Raw genomic sequence first — 15,996 nt, forward strand, 5'->3', positions numbered from 1 at the left:
CCGAGGAATGCAATAACCTCATGACATACTTATTTAGTTTATTCAACTATTTATTTTAGTTTTTGCTTGATGATGCTATTTGACCAACAATAGTGTACTGATTAATTACAAATATGTATTGACATTTAGGCTACCTCTCCTCCACTCTGTAGGACAAGAGCCTGTAGGACTTCAAAATAAGGCAAAAACATAAAATAAGAAGTGTGCAACGTGTTTCAGCGTCGTCAAGGTAACGCGATAAAGTGGCAAAGGGCTGTCCCATTTCTGTTTACTGCATTTTGAGCCCTCACAGCCTCTTGCACTCAGTCACTTTCCAAGTGACATCAGTAAAGTCTGTGAGGGTTCAGGGCTTAGGGTTTAGGGGGGACATTGGGATTGGGCCAAAATTCGCCTCCCAAATTGAAATAGACATGAAAAGAAGCATAAAATGGAAACACTCACGACAAGTACAGGTAGGCCTACACAAAAAAATGTATTTGTACTGTCCCGTGCGATGGTTGACCTCCGCAGAGGGTTTTATTCTGAAATGCGGACCGGATGTGGTTTGAACTCCAAAGGACTTTACAATAGTGGAGCCCTGGGCAGGACCATAGGAAAAGGACTTCTCAATGGACAGACAACTGACTTTGAATACTTTCCAAAGACGCAGTCGAGCTAAAAGAGACACAGGAACCCCTTTCGGAGACGCGTCTTTAAGCATGTATAGCTTTTTTGGTTTGTTTTTCGAGTATTTGCAGCACAGTTTGAGCTGAAAAGGTGGTGGTGTTGTAGTAGCGCTCGTGTGTGTGTGTGTTTTTTTTGTGAGTGATTTCCTGTTGGTGCCTGGAAAAGACGAGACGAGGAAAGTTTACTTGCTCTTGTTCAGCATATAGTCCAAAGTACTGGGAAATTAAAGTGGGTGTCTTGTAAAAAAAAAAACAACAACTAAAAACTTAAGCCTGGCCCCGTTTCCTGAACTTAGTGCGGATAACCTGGGACCTCTACAGCCGCCTCCTGTTGGAAGAGACAACACTGAATCGGACCCACGCTATGGGCAACAAAGAAAGCCCTTGAACAACTGGGCAAGTTATTTAGTAACCAGCGACCATACTCAGCATTTAACGTTTGTGGATTCGTATGAGTTGGGAGGAAATGGACACCACGCCAGAATGGAAAGGGAATTATAAATGAGTCGTTTGACAAACAAAGGAGGACACCTCTGTCGGGAGTGAATACCGCCGAGCACAGGGAAAGCCCTGCGAGAAATGGAGGAGGAAGGCTCACATGAGCCAAACAACGTACTGGAAAATGTCTCATTTTTGTCTTTAACTGGGTCCGCATTTCATGTCACCCTTTCGTAACAAAGCGACTCACTGATCATCTGCCCTGTTAAGCATCAGCACGTTCTTTCCTTTGCCAATGCCGCAGCGGTTTTCTGGTCGCGTGTGAAAATGAGGGCGCATCTGTTGCAGTTGTTTGTGATTTTGCTGCTCGGCGGCGGCTCGGTGGCATCATCTGATTGCAAATCATATGACGAACGCTCGAAAAGCGGTGGGAGAAGCCTGCCTTCCGACAGGAAGGTGGTGTGCAGCAACATGGAGCTCCATCAGGTGCTGCCCCCAGACTCCTTCCCCAACAGGACAGTCACACTGTGAGTATTACAGGAGGTGCATTCATTTCACCTAAACACATCACTCCCATCTCCTAAACCTGTGTTACGCAAAACTTTGAATCTTCAAGGTTTATTACCAGGTTTCAACAGCACTGTTGAAGGCTGTAGGCTATATGTCACTACTTATATTCCCTGTGAGTCCACTTCTAGATAGTGTAGGCTATTTAGTGTCACTACAGGGACTTAAACGTGTTTTATATACTTATTAAACTACAGCTGAGTTTTCAAAAAGAAAGGGAGGCTTATCCTTTTCAAAATAACCCTGTGGTTATTTTCCATACGCTATCATCTACATTATGCATAGTTCAAAATGGGAAAAACAAGATAAATATGACAAACTTAAGCTATACTTCTTTGTACTTTCCATGTCAGCCAAACATCAGTTTTTCCAAGCGTAAATGTAATGTGTAAATGTAAACCCTACATAACAACAACTGTCTGTCTTCCAGTAGTGTAGTGATTCACACACACAGGGAGATATTCTGGCTACTAGTGCTGGCAGGAGACACTTATCTGACCACATCTCCAAGGCTTTAAGAGCTCATTGGCTGTTGAGTTAACCCTTGTGGTGTTTTTTTTTTACACACACTGATTGGGTAAGATCTAGCTTGTGTGGTGCTTTGTTATTGATGACACACTGATGTTTCACCCATTTTTTCCCTTTTCTTTTAGTTTAGTGTTCTGAGAAGTCAAGAATAGGAATGGAAGTACATTCACTCTGGTCACCGCTGTGTATTGATACAGTTGTTAGTCTTTGTGTGGCCTCCCAGGCAAGGATGAAACACAAACACACACATACAACAGACTGAGTGGATCTCCCATACAAAACTGGTATGATGAACTCATCATAAAATGTTTCTGCAGATTTTTGAGGCCTTTGCTGTATGTTACTATCCTGATTTTTTTTTTTTAAATCATACCAGATTCAATTTAAAAAGCAGTTTAGATGTTGGTTTATTAGAGAGTGCTTCACAGAACAAATGACACCAAAAAACAAAAGTAGCAAAAAGACAGAAAGTCATAGCTGTGCGTACCAGTGCACTCTGCGCTTTGTGGTGGTGGTGAGCGATGGGGGAAACATGAGAATACCAGGGCAGGGTGCACGAGTAGAAAGCAAATAATAGACTCCAGGGAGGGAAAGAAAGGGATAGGATTTGCTGGTAAGTTCAGTGAGTGTGCTTGTTTTAACCTGTTTACCACAAATCAAATTCTGATTACTTTGAAGAATTATCTAAAATAGAGTTTTAGAGGTTTAAATCTGTATAAATAGGCCCTATGTTTTAGATTGTAGAAATATCAGGACAGTATTAAAGCACATTTAAAAGCTGTTTGAGTTTGGTAATCCGTAAGTGAGCAATATGTCGTTTTTTATTTCTTCTTAGTTCATCGTACAATGTAAATGCAGGCACAAGCATGTGACGATATGGAAAATTTTAGAAATACTTGAACGTGTTGTCTGTGGTATCATGTTACTGCAGGGACATTGTTATGGTTGGAGTTTAGGTTTGTGTTTGCAGTCATCAGCAACTGGAGCCAAAAAGAATCCAAATGAGGCCAGTGTGATGTAGTCTGGGTGGAGCTGAACCCTTGGCAACCACTCGACTGAGTGAGTAAGAAGCCTGTCTGTAAAACTGTGCCTCTAGTTAAGACGAAATATCTGTTCCCTCCTCGCTGACTGACTTCCATGTTGTCGGTCAGTTTTAGGATTGAGGCCATGCATTTGGAGGACTCAGCATTAGAATCAGAATCAGCTTTTATTGCCAGGTATGTGTACACATACCTGGAATTTGACTCGGGATTGTACATTGCTCACGATGTGCTTACTCATACAAAAATACAAAGGAGTGCATCATGAGGTACTTCAAAACCTGCTTCAACACTTAATATAACCTGTAGTGATGCTGCTTGTATTCAGGAGCTGACTCTCAGTTACCTACCCAATGCACCACACTGGCAGACTTCTAAAGAACTGTATTACCACGGAATTAACACGTGTTCACTGTTACTTGGCTCGAGCAAGTAACGTGACTCTGTGAATGCATAATCCGTACCAAAAAGAACGGGGGGCCATTAGCTGCCTAGATTGTAGGAAACGTTGCTGCATTTTATCTGGAAAACAAACAAGCTTTTGTAGTAGATCTGAGGCCGGTACTGCAGATGAGTTTAAACCACTCAGATTTAACTCAGGGTTATCACAGAAATTCCGGGTTGGCAAACTCTGACTGAGTTTTGAGATTAAGAGTTTCTTCATAACGGCTCTTGCTCCGTATTTTTGTTAACGGCCAAATCTAACACCGTGGTGGCCAACAAAGCCAGGGAGCCTTGTTTTTGTGATTTGTAAGTAACTTTACAGTGTTCTTGTTGTATAATCTCTATTTAGTCATATGGACTTTTTTATTTGTAATATGATTGAGTTGTAAAGGTACAATAGTCATTTTAAATACGTGAAAAAAATTAGGATAATTCAATTATACTCATGGGCTACATCTCAGAAATTGTTAATGAATTAAGATCTACTCCCTGAAGCCCCCAGGCTGTACGGCTGCCTGTATGAATTCTAAAAATAATTAACTCCTAGTGGAAAGCCCATGTGGCAACAAGTCAGTATGAAAAATAAAAATATTCTATCAAGTGGTGTGTATTAATTGTTCCCATCATTAACACTTAACACTGAGTACACATGTGTAGCCTACACTTATAATAACATTTTCATGCTTGTTGCTTTGTAGTGCAGGCCTGTGAGTAAGAGGAAATTGGCTAAAACATGCAAAACACATGAAGGGATCTTGAATTTCTTTATTCTGTTCTGGAATTATCCTTGTCCTCTCAGATCTTTATATAATTTAAAATACGCTGATCTCTTTTCACTATGCTGTGCTCTAAAGTCATTTAGCAGAGCCATTCTTCTTGTCCTGGTGTTTGCTATGTCTGTGTGTCTTTACTGAGCTTGGAATCGGTCATCTTGTTCTGACAGTGATGGATTGGAGGTTGAGCCAGGTTTCCTCATGATTTAGCATTGAGCTTGAGTACTGTCATGTGGAGGATGGCCTCCTAAGGACGGGTAACGTGTAATAACAGAAAGCAGTGCGACTCTCAGGAATTCCTTCCAGTTTTCTCCACTTTTGCGTTTCTGGACATTTGTTGTTGTCATCCATTGTAGGACATCAACAGAACTATCGTCTTCAAGTAGAACTCTCTTCACAGTTCCCTGTAGACGTGAGTGGCACTGACACAGCAATTTATGTTGGCCGTGCAGTTTTTTGGGTGTTAATTTATGACCTGTAAAATCAGCGAGCCCTCTCAAGTAAGTGTGGTGGTCCTCTTTTACAGCCCTCCCAGTGTCTTGTGGCAAGGCTGACCCGTGGCAGAGACACGGCTGGCCTGGACTGCAGTGAACCGAAGCAGGGGACACTGCTGCTACGAGAAACCTTTCTCAGACTTGAAAATCACCAGCCATTATTTCTCCGTCTTAAGCCAAGTCAGATCCCACCGTGTTCAGCTTTTCTCACTTAGCGTGAGCGCATGAAACTTCTCACAAACAATTCCCTAGATCCTGCTGTGACTCAAGTGGCAGTGACTATTTTACCGAATATTAAATGTGCGATGCTTTAAGGATACTATTTGATCAAGACAGACTGGCGATTTCATAAACGTTCATGGGACTAGCATCGTAACGTTTCACTGACTTTTGTAAAGTGATGTTGAACACTTGCAACTTGCAACTAGTCCTTTGGGTCTCTGTGACTTTGACGAAAATTATTAACAAACAGACCCAGACCTAAATGGACTGTGCACCTAACTTTTATTAGTCTAAGCAGACATACATCTTAAATTGGTTTGTTTGGAATTGTAATTAATCATTTTTTACTTCTTTTAAATGTAGGCTACGTATTTCCATTTTAAAATCATTACACAAAGTAACACAAAATGTTGTACCTGACTTTTAAAACTACTCAGTTTTCGGATAATCTCGCTAATGTAGTGACTGCTGGCAATATAGTTCCCTTGTTAAGTGCATGTTTTTCCATTTGTGTGTTGACACGCCTTGTTGTGTGTGTTAATTAAAGGCCTTGCCAGAAATGGCAGCATAAGCTAGGTGTGATTAGAGACCCACTCCATTCATCATACCCCCCCCCCCCCCCCCCCCCCCCCGTGTACTTAAGATTTCCTGTTTTCCTCTTCAGGGGTCTGGAATCTAATGAACACAATATCAATCAGGCTTTTCAGAGAGCACTTTTAAAAGGAGATTTGAACCACAAGCACATTTCTTTGAGAAAATGGCTCAACTGCTCTTTATGGTGACCTTATTGAATCAAACCAGTTGTTTTGACTGTACGCCAGAAAGGTTACCCCAGATACTCTCACATGATGGGTCTTACTGTTACCTTGTCTTTCATTTGAACTACGCATGTTTGTACATGAGCAGTTCCACAGTTATGCTATTTTGCCAGACTTAAATAATTTTTCGGTTAATAATGTGTGTAGATATTCAGTGCAGCTCTGCTCTGAATGCCTCTCTGTAGGGAGAGAAATGAGCAACGCATTCCCCGCATTTGTGCTCTCCAAATTATACCGCGTGCCGAAGTAATCCGAGAGGAAATGACACAACTGTGTTTACAGCTGGCCGGTTCTCCCGTGTCAGTTCAGGCCTCGGCTAAAATACAAGGCCCTGAGATGAATCTTTGCCTCACATGGAAGGATAAATCAACTTGTATGAATAGTCTATGGATGTATACATGAGCGTTTATTTATGCGTACCTGCTTAAGTTTCAGCCTACATACCCATGCAGAGCCGACTATATTTATGCCTTCTGTTCTCACCCAGCTCACATTTCTTTACAGGTCTTGTTTAATGTAATCAGGATCCATTCCTGGGAGCACCTGGGCTGGACAGTGCAAAAAAGCGCACCTGGTTTTGGCCTTTACAGACCAACACAGGATTAATGTCAGGAAGAAAGCAAGGATTTCCTCCCTTGCTACAGGGAAAGCGAGCACAGTTTGATGACACATAGGAGTGAAGTAAACTGTCTTGTTTCACAGCAGCACAAACTGGCAGCTAGGGTTACATTTCGCCCTGGGTTCCATAAGACTTCACTTCCTTCTCGTCAGGCTTGTGGAGAGGTTTCCCTTTGGATTTCAGATCTTAAAATTTTATAGTAAACACAGACACAGCAGTTTGGAATGCGTGATCAGTCTTTATGTCAATCATATAGTATGTGTATTTCCCCCAACAATAAAAAGTTGTTATGCCGGGAACCATTTTTGAAGTTTTTGTGTAACTAAACCACAGGTGCCTGCTGTCATGCACGTCCTAAGAGGATTTGTTTTTGTTGCTTTCCAGGTGAGCCATTGGTCTAAAGGAATGCGCCTGTGCTTTTCATAGTAGTTCTGCAGTCTTTGCAGAAGAAAGCAAAATCCCAAAGGTGAGGCACTGACAGCTAGCTTAGTCAGTTCGCAGGCTTTCATTTCGCAGGCTTTCATTTCGCAGACCTGTTGTTTGACTTTTCCGGGTTGCACCAAGGCTCATTTAATCCCAGACAAGCAGTTCCATTTAGTGTGTAGAGATGAGCTAAGGCTGTGCAATGCCTTCTCGTCTGTGTTAATTTAACTTTCATCCTGGTGTTTGCCCGGTGGATCGTTTTTCAGGCAGAGATAAGGTGAATGCCTTGCTCTAATGGCTTGGCCTGTTGGACGCTGAAAGAGGATATTGCATTGCCTGCTGTACGACTTACAAGAATAAAGAGGCAAAAAGAGCTTGTATGACAAGTTCTCTTTTAAGCTTGCCCCAATGCAAGGGGATCTTTAAAGGACTTGATATTACCTTAGTTACATGTAAAACAAAAATACTAGTCGCAAAGTTCTCTACCTTTTGTTGCCCATTCCCAAAATTAATCCAAATACTGCAGAAAAACCTTCAGAGATGATCTTTTGTGGAACAAGAAAGTTCGGGATAACTGCAAGAATTACCGTGACAAGTTGCAGCACCTCCGCCTCTGCACCTGTTCCCTTTTGTACCTGACTTGAGGCCCAATTTTCCATCCACTATATTCAGAGGAAGTCACTCCAGAAAGGTCTTTAGGAGCTCAACTGCAGCCTGAAACTTATTTGAAAACAGATGAATAGTTACATCACTCTGCTCTTTGGAGTTGATTGTCTAAAGGCCTCCTGAGCATAAAGAAAGTGTTGAGAGAGCGGATCAGCTGGCTTTGTCCTTAAAACACTGCCTGTGAGGGGAGTGTGTAGTTGCTGCCCATTTTTAGTCGTCCTCTGGATAATGTGCCTACAGCCAGAAGCGCATGCTTCTACCAGTGTATTTTCTTAAGTGAAAAAGAACTTGGGAGGTAACCTTCAATAGTGTCACACTCTGAAGGCAAGATGAAATCTAGGCCAATGCATTTGATATTCTTTGACTCAGAGTAGAAATTCCTATTTCAGAAACAGCTTTCCCGTAAATGTCGTTGAGATTTATAGCATCGCTATCAGGAGACTGGATGGGAGATTTGGTGGGATCCCCCTGCAGCTTGTTTCTGATTTGCGCTCAAGCAGGTCTTATCTATGCATCAAGATAAGGGAGACTCCCCATCTCCTCCATCGTTTGAGGCGTAGCCTGAAGAAATTCCATAGACTGTTCAATAACCTGGAGACCTCAGGCTGACATCCAGAGACAGACGTAAGGAAGCAGACGGTGTAGTTACAGACGTCCTGCGGGTGGTGGTTAAATGGCCGTAATTTCCATGCAGATTTGAGGCTTTGCTGTGTATATTGCTTATATAGCCAATGGTGTGTTTTTTCTTTCTCAGTTTTGTAGCTGAAGCAGTTTACCGAGGTCACACTCCTGTCATGAGGAAGAGGGAGGGACCGGCCAGGGAAAGAGGGTTAAGCATGCAAAGAAGGGAGGAATGGAAAGAGGGCAAGGAAAGGGCTCATGACTCTCAGGAGAACTCTCTTTCACAGATTTATTTTGACGACTCATGGAGTCACAAGGCTAGAAGGGTGTATTTATGCAGCCAAGCTCGAATGATTCCCATAATGCGTTGTTTTAAATCTATAATCTATTCTTGAAATATGACTATGCAAATTTCAGTGAAGATAAAAGGTCTATTTGTGCCGTATGCAACCTCAAACAGCTAAATAAGGTCGATGTTTGTGAGGGTCTAATTGTGACCACTCTACGTCTTTGCTATTTGGCATGTGTCTTTCATGAGTTGCCATACTTTCCTGTCACAACGTTGGATAATTAAGCACTTTTTGCACCTCTGTAATAGTCTTACTCTGCCAGATGAAAAGGGTGATTGTCAGGCCCGAATTAAAGATGACTAATGTGGTGGAGAGGAGGTCGTGTGGCTCAGGTCCTATCTGTTTGGCAGCACCTGGAAGCCTAATTATACTACCATATAGTTTAGTCATCATGATTTTCCCATTTTTCCTTATTTAAATTGAGAGTCTAAGGAAAGAGGGTGTTCTCTATTTTTGTGATTTGTGATACTTTGCGGCGCATCAGTTGTCAACGCTGTCAGCCGAACATTATAAGCATACCCCAAACTAGTATTAACTGCAGTTCTGTTGTTTTGTACGGTGTTTTTGTGCACTCTATATTATGTGGATTGAGTGCCACATTCCTAAATTCACACAGGCCTCATGGTAAAATGCACTCTATTGGTATGCTAAGTATTCTTCAATATAAATGAGGCTTTTGTGACCACAGTCTTGGGAGGCCCATGGTCTCTGCCTATATCATCAGATCAAGTGTACACAGGCAGTGATAGAATTTGCAGCCTTGTACAACACCATGTTTTAACATCTGCCTTTTCAGCATTCAGAAACACAGGCGGTGAAACACGGGAACTGTTTGTGTGTGTGTGTGTGTGCGCGCACACTCTGAGCGGCAGGGAGCCAAGCAGCAACTCTCCCAACGAGTCTCCACTGTCCAACCCTGTAATAAAACAACCCCTCAACACCCCATAATGACTCCAATCTGGCCCCGGGTTGTGGGTGCCACTAGCATGTTTGTCACCCCACCACATCCCCTCCCTGTTGGCCAGAAACATATGCTAACCACAGGTCCCTGCCTGGGGTTTTCTGCTGGGAGTTAACAGTGCTATTGATTTCCCAGAATCGTTGGGAGTAAGACAAGAAAGAACTCTCAGGGACTTGGGCACAAAACTGTTGAGCTTTACTTTGCAGCTTTGCAAGCGGTGAATCAGCTTGTGCTATGCACAGGGAATAAAGTGGATAATAAAAGCCGGTTTATTAGCCAGGGAGGAAGCAATCAAGAATTCACACTTGGACTTGAAGGTTTTCTCAAGCTCACTTTTATTTTGTGGTGATTATGTTGAAAACAATGACTTGTGAAGACCACAGGCTACTTGTGTGCATTTGTTGCATTTAATCCAGTGCTAGCTGTAAATATGATCAGTCATTTCTATGCACGTAATGCTTGTTTCTAGTATGTAGACTTTGGGTTTTTGTTTGGGTGTCCCAGCTCCTTTTAGTGATGTAACCCAGATTAAAGTTTTGGTTTACTACGCTGTTGTCCGTGAGCACACAATGTATAATTCTTTGGCAGTTCATGGCTAGATTTAAGCTGTGTTTGATCAAAAGCTTGGATTTCTTGTTAGAATAAGCTTTCATCATGTGGCGGTTAAAACAAATGGTATCACCAGCGAGTTATTGCTGCTACAGATCAGATTATGATATGCTTACCTGCTAAAGTCCATTGGGTTTCACAGAAAGATAACTCTTTATCTTATTTTGGCTACCTGTCTCAAGAGTGCTCAGATGCTGCCAATTTAACATGAAAGAAAAATACTCGGCTGAAGTTCAAGTTGTTTTTCGTCTGATCTCTTCCTGGCGGTGGAGCAAACATTCCGTGACTGGAAGCTAAGAGTGGCAAGAGGACAAAGAGTATATCTTAATATTGTTATCTGTCAACAAGTAGTAGCAGTGTGGCACCGTTCCACCTGTGATTAAAAAAGACACCAGGTCTCTTTGAATCAATTTTCGCAATTTAATTAACACACATTCCTTGACGATGTTTGCAGTGCTGTGGCAAACATTAACTGTAGGCCTGTATTAAATTGGACTTATCTGCCAACAATAACACAGTGTGTTGGAAATAAAAAGTTACACACAGGTTTTTTGGGTGCAATGAAAAACATATCTATATTAATACAACAGAAATTATGCAGTTTTTTGTGGACTTGCTTTTTGTTTACATATTTTTCTTTCCACAGAATTTTAAACAACAACAAGATTCAAGAACTCAAAAATGGATCCTTCTTTGGATTGTCTACTTTGGAAAAACTGTAAGTACTATTATTATTTTCCCCTTTCCACTAGTGATCTACATGAGCACTAATGTATTAATGTTTACCTCAACTTTCTTTCTGCTATAGGTCCCACTAGCGCATTTTAAAGTAAAACCTTACTGTGGCAGTTGAAATTTGTGCTTGGATTAAGATTCAAAACCTTAATAGAAGAAATCATCTTAGCTTTTAAAAGTGATGTTTTCCATCTTGCAAAAGCTGTGTGTATCCATGAACTGTCACCAATGGACTTTAAAAAAGGTGGTGCTTTTGTTGTCAAATACCATTGCAGTATTTCACGTTATATGTACCAGTGCATTAGCAGCACCCATCCATCTCTCACAAGTGAAGCTTGGGCTTGAGATTTGTTAAATACACATTGGCCTCGTGCATGTGGAACATCCAGGTCATATGAGTAGCACTTAGCCTCAGTCTATAGTGGAAGACTGGAGATGGTACTAGAAAGGGCTAATTATAGGTAAGCCCCAAGGGTTGGTTGTTGACTGCCTGGTGATATACTCTCAACATACAGCTGCTTGGGTATTCTGGGGATGGGGCCCACTTCAGAGGAATAGCATATATGTAAGAGACACAGTAATTCTCAGTACTTTATCTTTGAGTAGAGCCTTTTTGAGGGAAGAAACTGGCAAAAAAAGTGAGAGGAGAAGGAAATCACTTTTATAGATGGTGAAGACATTTATTGGTATAGGCGTGCATGTTCTCTGAGATTCCCTGAACGACGGAGAGACATTGCTCATGCCATGTGACTCTGACTTTGGAGATTGGAATGTCATCACCCGTGTTTCCTTCCTACAGAGATTTCAAGAAAATGGCTCTAGGCCCGCACATATGGGCCATCGGTGACTTATCTCTCCGGAATGGCTTCATGCAGATAAAATAACCAGACCATTAATGGCCGTGCTTTTAACCAGGGCTGCAATAACACATGACTGCATAGATATGGAATTCTAAGAGCATTGTTCCCGTTCTGGTTAAAAAGACCAGAAACATAGAAAGTGTATGTATGTGTGTGTGTGTGTGTGTGTGTGTGTGTGTGTGTGTGGTGTGTGTGTGTGTGTGTGTGTGTGTGTGTGTGTGTGTGTGTGTGTGTGTGTGTGTGTGTGTGTGTGTGTGTGTGTGGTGTATGTATGTATGTATGTATGTATGTATATGTATGTATATGTATATGTATGTATGTATATGTATGTATGTATATATATATGTATATATATATATGTATATATATGTATATGTATGTATGTATATATATATATGTATATATATATGTATATATATATATGTATATATATATGTATATATATATATGTATATATATATGTATATATATATGTATATATGTATATATGTATATATGTATATATATGTATATATGTATATGTATTATGTATATATATATGTATATATGTATATATATGTATATATATATGTATATATGTATATCTCACAAAGTTTGATTTTGTACATTATCAGTATGAAGCACCTGCAGCATTTCCTCCTCTTTTTATCTTGTGGCCATAATTTGTTATGTAAAATTGCCCGGCATGTCTTTTCTCGAGTTGACTGCCATGTTAATAAGGGGAATTCTCTGCGGGCTCTTGAATTTGGTTGGATGTGAGAGCTCAGACTTGGAGGATAAACAGGAGATGGTGTACTGAATGTGTTTAAAAAAAAACAAACCCAAACCTTTTGAGCTTTCTTCTCCAAGAAAGCCTTAAAGGCACTTAAGTGCTTTGTCTGTGAACGGCCAGTCAATTTGGTTGTAAACTCTGGTCTGCCTGCATCAATCCACAGGCAGGTTTATCTCCAAAAGCAGCTCACATTGTGCCTCACAGACCCCACCCCTGTCCAGTGAAGCGAGATTGCTAGATGGCCTGCTTGCTTTTGTCATTGTAATGAGGCCAAGCTAAGGCCAGAGGTGTCAGCAGTGCGATTCCCATACACACCATGCATGTTGGAGCCTCTCCCTCTCTGAAATGTTCCTATACCCCCGCCGCCCCCCCTCCCCCGCCCCACTCCCTTTTTCTCCTTAAACTCTTGAGTGTGTTTGAATGCTTGAATTGCACTGAGGCTCTCCATCTTGCCTTCCACCCCTCCTTTTTCCTGCCTTCACAGCTTCTGCCCCCCCCTCCCCCTCCCCCTCCATGAAGACTGAAGACTGAGACAGCAGCTGGTTGTGAGTGTCGGAGAGGGGTAGAGAATCAATTGCGCCTATCCGGCACTCTGCGTGAAATTGCAAAGTAACTGTGGAGACCGTTGTGTTTTGTCGGGGCCAAAGGTGCCCCTGCTTGGAAATAAGCCACACAGAATCCCCATTATCACTTTTCTTATAGAAATAGGAGCCAAGCTAGGCGGCCGTCACATGCTAATTCCTTTCTAAATCCACTGCTGTGGAGGAATGCTTATTGTGGCAAAGAGAGCAAGGATAACCGCTCCAGTGTGCAGTGTTTTCTGAAGAACTGATTGTTGTCTATTCATGAACGGTGTAATACTTGTGGAAGTATGTCTGTAAGCAAGTTAAGCATAAATATAAAGTTAGTTTGAAATGAATTTTTCGCAGTACAGCTTTTACTGTGGGAGGAGGATGCTGTTGAGCAAGCTTAATTTGCTTAACCAGTGTGTTTAAAGTAAGACGTGTAACTTTTTAAAACACAATCTTCTCTTTAACAAATGAAAAGTTGAAGTTTGTGGTGTCTATTATTAGCTAATGTTTCCAAACTTAATATATAACACTCGTTCAACAGTTCTGTTTAGCCTGGGTAAGAATCCCGATGGTTTTATTGCAAATGTAAAACAAAAAGTCACCAGGAGACACATTTGCAATGCAAGTAGCATTCATGTTAGCCATATTGTTACTTCTGAAGCGCTACTATCCTTGAATTAAATAAGAGTCACATGTGTTTTTATTTTATTATGCGTAACACCTTTTGGAAGATGGCTTGTGTGCCCTTAAAAATGGCAGCAGCTGCAAAACCAACGTTTTGGTTTGGGGCCAGTTCAAGAACACTTCTGGGACACTGTACCGAAAATTCAGCCAGCTATTTCAGTCTGAGCAAGTCAAGAAAACCTGTTTTTCTTTTCCCTCTGCAAATAGATTTAAGAGGTGCCCGGTCATGTGTGGTCAGCGGTCTTTGGAAAGTGCAGCTATGGATTCTTAAGCATGCACTGGTTATCTCTTACTGCCCATGTTTTATCCACGAGTATTAAAATATCAGAGAGCGACAGTTTTCTTCTTTTTCATTAGTAGTTTACTCCGAACAATGAGGTTTCCCAGTGTGAATGATACCTGATCTGTGAAGACAGACCTGCAGATATCATTCAGTAACTCTTTTTAAGCTTCTCAGTATCAGAATCTTTAAAACTGCAGCAAATTTTTATTAAAAATACATTAAAACATTGATACTCACTCCTGACACTGGTTGAAAGGATATTTGTGTTCTTGGTCCTGCCTTCCCGTTTTTCTCATCTCTCAACACTCGTGCACAGAAAAGCCAAGTCTGCCCGCTCACTTCAAAAGCTTTAACAAGCAATAGATTTTTTTTTTTTGTCTATGACCACCTACCCACCTTCAGAGGACAGCTCCTCGACATCAAACGGGCAGAGTTTCCCAGAGGCCCTTTGTGTGAGTTCAGGTGGCGACTACAAAGCCTTCTGGACCTCCACTGTAATGAGTGACTAGGCAGTGCCAGCACAGGTGAGCGCCACAGGAATTCTGTGATCGCAAGTCTTTGTACCTCAGGAGAGGGAGGTCTGACTGTGTGTCTGTGCATCGGTGGGGTGGGGTGGGGGGGGTTGTTCAGAGCCAGAGAGCACCTTTTGAGGGTCAGGTTGTCGGTGATGTCAGGCTGTGTGGTAATGCAAAAGAAATGCATGCACATGGAAGATGCAGTGACTTTGTATCATTATGTTTTAAGGATGGCCACTTTTACTTCCGTGCCATGTCGGTGCTTGCCTACTGAAATGTTAATTGCAAAACCCTGGTGGCTAAAGTGGTTTCCATGTAATTAGAATATTTAAGGTTATTTTGAAGGGATGCTACTAATAATTACTTTAATTGTCAGTCAATCTACCAATTATTTTCATAGTTAATGGTTTGAAGTGAAAAATGTCAGTAAATCATGAAGAAATGCTGTCTGGTTCCTCTGACCTACGTTGTAAAACACAAAGATATTGAGTAAACTGTCATAGAACATTTAAAAGGCCAGAAAACATTCACGTTTTTGAAGCTGGGACACGTGAACATTTGCCAGGTTTTTTGTACAAAAAAAAGCATTTATTTACTTAAAATTGTTGCAGATTCGTTTTCTGTTGTTTGACTGATGGTCAACTAATCGCTGCAGCTCTACTATTTTATTGCTGTATGAATTGCATACAGGACCTAAAATGTTCTCCTTTTTCTCCCCTACAGGGACCTGCGGAGTAACACGATCAGTCATATTGAACCGGGCGCTTTCATCGGACTGGCGGCACTCAAAAGACTGTGAGTAGTGGTGGAGCTTCTGCAGCCTCACTGTCTGTTTTTTTTAATGTGGTTTCTGCACATGTGCGTTTCCTCTGTATTCACACGTTCAGCCCCTCTGGGAGTGCTCACTTTTAATTATTTGCCATGTGAGAATAGTGATTTACAATTATTGTTGGGAGTAAAGTGACGCCTCTTGTTCAAGCTGTCTTCTGTTAAAACGAATGTGGTTAAAGCCATTTTCGTTTTGGTATTTTTAAATCTGTAGTTTGAAGGCTTCTACAAATTCCTTAACAGTCTGGGCTGTTTTCCTATATTGTGTTTAAGGCAGCTGTTGTTTCGGATCTATCTGTGCAATGTGCTGTGCATGTTCTAGCAGGTCTAGAGTGTATCCAGTGTCCATAAGGGAGCATGGTCAAGCAGCAGTCTACTTCTGCTGCCTTGTTTTGTCTGGCTCACTGCCAGAGACCACTGCAGACAGCATGAGGCCTTATATGCTTTCACACATTTGAAGAAGGAAAAAAAAAATGAAGGCGTCTATGAATACCATGTGACGACAATTG

General features: G+C 41.5%; 1 protein-coding gene across 1 annotated transcript in view; it reads left to right on the forward strand.

Annotated features, from left to right (window-relative positions):
- The first annotated feature begins 561 nt into the window (after positions 1 to 561).
- adgra3 (adhesion G protein-coupled receptor A3) overlaps positions 562 to 15,996 on the forward strand; it is a 28,630-nt gene continuing 13,195 nt past the window's right edge. The window contains exons 1-3 of the mRNA XM_038731257.1: positions 562 to 1,630; positions 10,885 to 10,956; positions 15,383 to 15,454. Of these exons, the coding sequence (XP_038587185.1) occupies positions 1,431 to 1,630; positions 10,885 to 10,956; positions 15,383 to 15,454 (344 nt within the window). The 5' untranslated portion in view covers positions 562 to 1,430. The remainder of the gene's footprint in view (positions 1,631 to 10,884; positions 10,957 to 15,382; positions 15,455 to 15,996) is intronic.

This window comes from Micropterus salmoides, unplaced genomic scaffold, assembly GCF_014851395.1.
Source record: "Micropterus salmoides isolate LMB-PRFRI ecotype aquatic unplaced genomic scaffold, ASM1485139v1 Ms_hic_scaffold_2, whole genome shotgun sequence".
In the NCBI taxonomy this organism is placed as follows: Eukaryota; Metazoa; Chordata; class Actinopteri; order Centrarchiformes; family Centrarchidae; genus Micropterus; species Micropterus salmoides.